Source organism: Etheostoma cragini, chromosome 21, assembly GCF_013103735.1.
Source record: "Etheostoma cragini isolate CJK2018 chromosome 21, CSU_Ecrag_1.0, whole genome shotgun sequence".
In the NCBI taxonomy this organism is placed as follows: Eukaryota; Metazoa; Chordata; class Actinopteri; order Perciformes; family Percidae; genus Etheostoma; species Etheostoma cragini.
In genome coordinates, this window is record NC_048427.1 from 13,916,567 (window position 1) to 13,925,049 (window position 8,483).

The 8,483-nt window shown below is 39.2% G+C and overlaps 1 protein-coding gene and 1 non-coding gene across 2 annotated transcripts in view; both read right to left on the reverse strand.

Annotated features, from left to right (window-relative positions):
- The window catches only part of zgc:163057 (uncharacterized protein LOC563335 homolog), a 5,668-nt gene extending 3,280 nt beyond the window's left edge, over positions 1-2,388 (reverse strand). The window contains exons 1-2 of the mRNA XM_034860437.1: positions 2,044-2,388; positions 554-758 (exon numbers count right to left, since the gene is read on the reverse strand). Of these exons, the coding sequence (XP_034716328.1) occupies positions 554-758; positions 2,044-2,135 (297 nt within the window). The 5' untranslated portion in view covers positions 2,136-2,388. The remainder of the gene's footprint in view (positions 1-553; positions 759-2,043) is intronic.
- A 4,347-nt stretch (positions 2,389-6,735) lies between these two features.
- On the reverse strand, positions 6,736-6,829 carry trnai-uau. Its single transcript has 2 exons — positions 6,792-6,829; positions 6,736-6,771 (listed from the first exon to the last, which is right to left on the reverse strand). It is a non-coding gene; the product is annotated as a tRNA-Ile (tRNA).
- Between the last annotated feature and the right edge of the window lie 1,654 nt (positions 6,830-8,483).

Here is an 8,483-nt window from a genome sequence, read left to right on the forward strand (position 1 = left end):
CAAGCCTATTGCCTATATTTTTGTATAATAATAATAAATAAAAATAATAAACTTTTTTGAAGCTATTTCAGCTTGTGTAGGCCTATCAGTGCTTTCTGAACAAATTTAACACAATTTAAAAAATACCGCGATAATACCAAAAACCATAATAATTAATACCATTACAACCCTTACAGTCACAGGGGCCATTTTTATATGAGGCAGAAGACCCGGAAACACTGACCAATCAGAACAGACTGGGCTTTTTCAGAGGGGTGCTTAAAGAGACAGGCGCTAAAACTGATAATTTCCGACAGAGGGTGAATGCAGATATATTCAGACAAACAGTTTGAGAAAACTGTGTTTTTTTTAAACATTAAAGTATGTAAAAAGGTCCAATCAAAACCCCAAAATACATACTATGTAATTGTATTCTTTACAGTGTATTAGTACTTTTGTTTATATACTTCTACCACCAGTGTTAATAAAAAACAATTAATCAGTAACCATTCTTTTTCTGAGTTATTCTCCTCAGTATGATCCATCAGTAGAACTGATGCTCTTGTAAAGGCACCTTGAAGTTGGTGGGGTCTATCCGGAGTTGGTAAGCGTGCAGGGTCTGCAGAGGACCCAGGGTGATGGCTAGCTGGCTGATGTCTTTGGCTCCCTCTGCGATGGCCAAAACAATCTTCTTGCCGTGAGAGCGCAGGTGAGCGGAGCTGGGGCTGATGTCAAGATGGGAAAAGTATGTCTTGGAGCCTGGTTGGGTAGCAAACATCCTGTGGAGGAATTGGGAATTCGTTTCAGTACTGTTGCAGTGATGCACGTTCCTAATTGAAAGACAGGCTACATCGCGCCAATAAGATCTACGTCATTTTGACATCACATTGTCGCGCAACAGGTTGAGACTGGCAACTTTAAAGAGGCCTTAAGGCTATCTTCACACTTACCGTCTTTTTTGACAAGGAAATGTTCATTAGGGCACTTTTGTAGTAAAAAACAGAAGAAGTATTTTAGTTCCAAAAAGCAGCCGAGAGTGTCTTTTGTTGCTACTACAAGAGCTACTGCTGCAGTATCTTAGCACTGAGCACTATGTGGAGCAGTGCTAACGTTAGATAAAACAAAGTGGTGGAGCGAGCTAGAGAAAGAACAGAGAGAGAGAGAGAGAGAGCAGTGGTACTAATGTTACATTAAACAAAGTGAGTTCTCTTGGCGGTGAGCACCCGGTAATATCATTTAACTTTAACTCCATTTTTTCTTTTTGTTATGAAAATGACTGTTCTGGTTTCTCTGTTTGTTATTGGTCGGCTGTCAACAAAAACAAAGCTTGACGTAGGGCGTTTTTTTTCAGAAAAGTTGAACTTTTTTCAACTATACTGTAAAACAGACGTTTGTGTGACCATAGCCTTAGAGTCATTTCAATTTGCTTGCATATATGATAAATAAGTAGAATTTAAAAGGTAACTAATAGCAACCCAATAGTTAATTAATCATTTACCAATGCTTTATGGCCATAATGTATATATTTATAAATGTAAATTACTTATGTATGATAATAATAATAATATTAATATTATAAATAATAATAATAATAATAATAAATACACTATACATTTTTCAGGAACACATGTTGATGAAGGGGTTTCCCTTTCTAATAAGGAAGGAAGGCTTAGAAGTGTTTTTTTAAACGTTATTGTCATTGACGTACATTCACAGGAAATACAGGACACACACACACACACACACACACACACAGCTGAGCAGTTATGTGTTGCATCATGGAAACATGTTTAATTTTTTGTAGCCACTGACTCAATCCCATGAGAACAATAGGAAACCAAGGGGTACAGTACGTTTCCAGATTATTTCTCCATTTCTTTTTGGAAGGTTTTTCAAAATGTTTGTATTTTCGGACAGTATGAGTATAATCACCGACCACACCACAGCTTCTCAGTGGGTCTAAGTTGACTAAAGAGCTGAGATCAAAAATCTCTTTGCAAGCCTTTAAACACAAAAAAGCGGTTTATAATTCGGAATTGTCTACACAACAGAGTTGGGACCCACCTAAGAAGCGCCTCTGCTCCAATATCTTCCGCCACAGGAGTCATTGTTTGCCATATCTCTGCAATGAGCTCCTTCTCCCTCGGTGAGAGCATCGCAGCCTCTCGCACTGAACGTTACAGAACTTACTGTAGTTGAATATCCAGAGTGTTTGTGAGATGATTTTACAACATCTTAAAGCCTAACACCATCCTAAGAGCACACTAACGCCGTTATAACCAAAACGCGAAAAAGACGAGTGAACGTAAAAAAAAACAAAAAAAAACTGCTTCCGTGTCAAGATGACGACGTGTGAAGCTGAAGGTGTCCGCGGCCGTGTCGTTTCCCTGCTCGGTGTTATCGGACAGTCGCAGCAGGCCCAGGGCAGGGTGGGGCGGGTGGGGGGGGGGGGGGGGGGGGGGGGGGGGGGGGGGGGGGGGGGGGGGGGGGACCCCACGCCACTGTGCTATCTGCTGCTTCACGTGCGTCACGCTGAATGTTTCCACCATAACAAACATTCATGTGGTCGACCACACAGCTGGTGTGAGGGTGCAGAGGTGTATCTGTAAGTACATTTACTTAAGTAGGCTATTGCATTAGTTCCCAAAGGGGGCCCCTGGACCCAGAAAGATCCCCTGGGCCCAGAGGGGAATCATTTATTTTCACGAGAAGGTAACGCAGCCTTATTTGCAAGCACAATTTAAGCAACAAGGTAATTCAAAGTTATTTACATAAAAACATAAATGGGCAAACATTAATTAGAGATAAGCTTTATTAATATAGCTAAACTATATTAGGACAGGTATAAAATACAAGAATCCAATTTACAATGCAGTGTAAGAAAGTAACAATCACTTGATTTAAAAAGGCAACATCAAAAAGAAACGTCTATGCCATCCATAACACAATGACAGAATGCACATCTACTTTGATCATCATCCATAATTAAACATCTATAAGCAAAGATCCTGTCAGATGGGGGACCCTGCATGGCACACATTCACGTCAAGGGGGGTCCTTTACCTAAATTTGTAAGTTTTAGGGGTCATTGATGTAAGAGGTTTGGAAACCACTGGGCTACATAAATTAAGTACAATTTTGAGGCTCTTGAGTCTGTTCTTTCCTGTGGGTTGCAGGTAATTGTGAGGACATTTCTCACTAATTTTAATTGATAGATAAATTAACTGAGAAAATAATGAGCAGATTAATCCACAATGGAAATAGTTAATAGCCTACATGCAGGCTGAGAAGCACTATTTCAAAATGAGCTCCAACCAACTACAACTGTAAAATCCTGCTTTTACATGCATGTGTTACAGTAACCTAATGATAGAATATAAAATAGTACAGTCACAGGGGACATTTCTCTGCATTCAGTCATTTTGCTTTTACCACTTTAAGGATGTTTCTCAGACTGTATTTACATACTTTTCCTTAAAGTGCCCATATTGTGAAAACATCACTTTTTCTTGGATTTGGGGTGTCATTTTGTGTCTCTGGTGCTTTCACATGCATACAAACTTGGAAGAAAACCTATCCGTGCTCTTTTGAGTGAGATACAGGTTTCTGAATGTCCTCTGCCTTCAGTCTCCGGGTGAGCTGTTCAAAATCTGCACAGCTTTCTACGGCACTGGCTGAGACAAGGTGGCTAGCATGCTAGCTTGTTCTCAATGGCAAAACACTGCTACAACACACTAGTTCACCATAATCTACAAAAGAACTACTTCCATGTCCCTGTTCTGCTGGTATTCCACAAGTGTGCCCTCGTTCAGAAGAAGTCTCCCAGCTAATTCTGCCTTTTACTAACCAAAGTTAGAGAAACAGTAGCTAGCTGAGGTGATTTTACTTAGCTACTGTGCATGTGCGACTCCCAACAAAGATAGTATAGAAGTGAGATATCTCACTCTGTAGCTAAAACAAGTGAGATGTCTCATTCGGTAACTAAAAAATAGACCTAAACACACAGGGTGAAAACAGGATCTCTCTCACTCTGTAGTGAAAACAAGTAAGATGTCTCACTCTTTAGCTAAAACTTTAAGTTACACTTTAATTACAGTTGAGGATGGATTTTTTTACACTGTGGTATTAGTAAGTAAAGTACCTGAATACTTCCTCCACCAGTGTCCGAGACTGGCCCTTTCGGGGCCTTCACATTATTTTGTTTGTTCATGGGTATTTCACCAGGTGTATTTGCTCATCTGCTCCAGAGTTGCTTACACTTAACTAGGTTATTTACCTTTATTGTACCAGGAAATAATCCCTTTGAGATTCAGAATCTCTTTTTCAAGGGAGTTCTGGCCAGTGTAACAGTTCCACATTTAAAATATAATGTAAAAAAAAAAAAACAGACTACATAAAGCAGAAAAAGACATTTGGCAATTTAACATTATCTCAACATAATCACCAGCAGCGCCCAGTGATAGCACATGTGCATTTAGTACTCAAATGTTCTGTGTGTGACCATGGTGACTTTTATTTTGAAATTGGTAAAGTGCAAAAAATGAAACAACAACATTAACGACACTTTTCACCGAAAAAAAGTTTGCGTTCTGGGATTGTCATACGTGATTTGACCATATGATGTAAGATTACATTTCCTGGTGGGGACTTTAGCAACCAAGAAAGAACACAAGTAAGGAGGCAGTTTACACAGTGTGTAAATGTACCAATGCTCCAACCTGACACGGTGCACAGAAGGCCGACCAACACTCTCATACAAGCTACAGTGATGAGTACAATAACTAGAATTAGTTATGAATCTCAGTGCTGCATGAATCCAGCATTTTCAGAGATTGATTTGCATGCATAAAATATCCCCATAATCCAGCATTGACAGAAATGTTGTTTTTCTCGCACTAAAAGAGAAATAGCCTTTGTTTCTATAATAGAAAGCCATCTTTACTCTAAATTCTTAACGTTAGACACTCTATATGCTGCTTGAAGGACAAACTTACTTCTAAGAAGAAACCAAGATATTTTTAGACTGATCCTCGTTCAATTACTTTCTCATCTAGTGTAACAATCTGACAGGCATCAACTGTGCTCCTTGTGAATAAAAATCAAACTATAAAGACGTTATTTTTCATTATTTTCTCTATGTAGAACTCATGACAATTTCATGGTCTTATTCCACACCATGACCAGAAAAAAATGCCTATTAAATGTGAGTCAGAGGTTTCACAGTGGGATATATTTTGCAGTGCGGAGAAGGTTTTCCAGATAAACGTTCAGCTGCTGCTATCTGCAGCTCCATGCACTGCTGGTCAAGGGACAGAGGGCGTGAGGACCGTCTGCATCAGATACCATTGTTCTAAGAACCACGGGGCTGCATTGGCCAGAGGACTTTACCTTTTCTGTAACACATTATGTGCCTTTTATAATGCATTTGAACTGACAACATCATCCAGAGTCAGACATCTGGCAGTGGTTTTTCAGTAGTAGAAGAAGCAAGACATGGTGACATTTTTAACAACCCTCACACTTACCCTTTGTTTTTTACAAATCAACAATTTAACAGTAGTGTTACCGGTAATCATATTATCACATACCAAATACCACATAGTGAAAGCTTGCTTTTGGGGGCTCCTGGGATGGGCTGGGGCTCCAATAGTCGCCCACTTTGCTCCATTGATGTCAGCCTTGATTTATAGGCTCCGGTTTGTCTGCAATTAGACCAAACAGGCATGTGATAATTTGATAAACCACGTTTTGTCACTTGAACTATTCAAAGACTACATTTGAACACAATAGACATTTTATGTGAATGAAAACTGGGAAAGAACCAAGTTTGAAGACACTATTTAAATAGACTAGACTGATTTTGTTTTAGCTTATGCGCAATGTTGCTTGAAACTAACTATAAAAGCAAAAATGAAGAAAGCTGAGTCCTCTATAATCTGGATTCTGGACTAGAGAAATGGACTGTTGAGTTTGTGACTGTTCCTCAGTTAGTCAGCTCTGCCTTTAAATGTATTTTTTCAGACAGCCAAATAGATCATCAAAAATTCCAACAGTTGCAGAAACAACTATCTTCACAAGTAGAAAGTCATCTAAGGACATCTGTGCAAAAAACAACAACAAGAGAGTAAAAGCTTGGGGTGGGGGAGAGTGGGTGGTTCACATCATATCACCTCTAGAAGGATCTAATAATCATGGTGACCTTACATAACCCTTCCAACCTTACATTGGAATATTGCCAGACCTTCGTTGTTAGCCGGAGTTATGTGGGCTGACTCAGCATAACAAGAGGATCTCATGGCCTCTATATGCAGTTTAACATAAAATGCACAGTCATGCTTTATAGGTCAATGTGGTAAGTAGGTATAAGGAAAGCATCGTTACCCAGTTTTAGTAAATTAAATACATTATTTAACGAGGCAGATTTATATTTTGTTGTTGGGTAATTCTTTCTACAGGTGTTTCACATTAAATATATTGAGTTCTGTTTTGGTTTTTACACATGAAAGGCTACCTCAGCATGCCAGCTGGCTAAAACTAGCAGATTTTAGACATTTTGATGAATGTTCTCATATATCAATAAATGAAGGTGAGCCCTTGATCTCAACTTTTGTGAACAAGATACACACCTTTTTATAATCAAGGATGGTGCAGGATGAAGGCCAAGGACTGCAGTAGTTTAAGTATTCAAAGAATATCTTAACTTGTTTGTGAAGAGAGAACCTTCAAATAATCCCTACATATTACATATTACTCGGCTGCTCCAGGTGAGGCTTGAACTCACAACCTCGGCATGACTCTGCAGGTTACTGTCTTATAAGTACCGCGCGCTGACCGATTGCGCCACTGGAGCCTGATTCCTACAGTGTTCAGTTCTTGGTAAATGACAGATTACTGTATTAGTGGAGTATGAAGGATGAGTTGAGGAGTTACAGCCTGAGTAAAAAGGTTGCTTAAAGACCCTCCCATGAATTTTTATGAATGACAGGTTTGTCTTAGTGGAAGTAAAACACATCTGCTCCTGGTGAGTCTCGAACTCACAACCTCGGCATGACTCTGCAGTCATTTTGGGCAGTTATAGCCATTCCTCTTGACATCATATAATCTAAAGGAAAAAGAATAAGACATGGTAATAACTCACAATAGCAGTTATAGAAATGATACAAACACCAATCCACTACTATTACCACTGCTACAGTAAGAACTAGTACTGAGCATTTGAGCAGCTTAATGACAATATAGCTTTACTCCAGATGTAGTGTAGGAAAGAAGTGACCAGTATTACTGTGTACCCCTAAGGTTGATTCATGCCTTCCCTAAAAAATATTGAATTATGTTGTTATTAGGACGCGGGTTACCAGGAAAGACATGTCTTTTCAGAAAACATTAAAGGTTGTTTAAACAACGATGAACAGAGTGTAATTTAACATATTTTCTTTTTATTAAACATTACTGCAAGTTAATTGTGGGACAACGCTGTTGTGGTTAGCTTACCAAAACTCTACAGCCGAAGTTGCTGGCTGGCTACGGAACGATAGCTATATCCGCTGGCATACGTACAGGCTAACTATAGCCAGTTAGCTTTGTGTGTAACATAACAAAACCCACCCATCTCGTAGAAGAGAAGCTTACTATTTCATTCAATACAATTATGGTACAAAAGGTGCCCTAATTCCACATGTATTATGTTGACATTATAGAGAAACACCAAAGGCAGGCTAGACTAACGCTGTTGTGCTAACGTCTGGTGGAGTAGCGTTAGCAGGCTGTCTAAACTTGCAAAAAGCCGAACAATATCCCCGTCTAAGCTGTGTTTCGCTTTCCCTCCAATATTATTATAAACATAATAAAGTCACCTGGACTCGGTCAGGACCATAGAGTGTTAATATTGAAAGACCAAAAGCCGTATTAGGCAAGATCAGTGACAAATACAACGCAGGCTGCTCTGTTTTCTCCCCAATGTGACGTCATGCAAAGCATTGTGGGCGAAAAAAGAAAACGCTGTAAAATAGTGCCTACTTTTTCTATTATATTTAGTTTTGCATTATCCAACACCATCAAATGCAATGGATAATAGTTAAAATATTTATTGCCAACAAGCAAATTGCAGAACTGTGTTGCAAAAATGTCTTTAAAAAACTATCACATTTCAGGCAATTTGATCAGTGTTCTCATAAATCAATAGATCAAGGTGAGACTTTGATCACAACTTTTGATAACCAAGCACACTGCAGCATGAAGGACAAGGACTGTAGTAGTTTAAGTTGACTTAGTTAGCAGTTTATGTATTCAAAGAGTAGCTTGATTTATTTGTGAATAGAGATCCTCCCAACCATCCCTACATATTAAAACTCTTCTGCTCCAGTTGAGGGTCAAACTCACAACCTCGGCATCACTTTGCAGGATACTGTCTTATAAGTACCGCGCGCTGACCGATTGTGCCACTGGAGCCTGCATGCTGCAATATTCAGTTCTTGAGAAATCTGACAGATTACTGTATTAGTGGA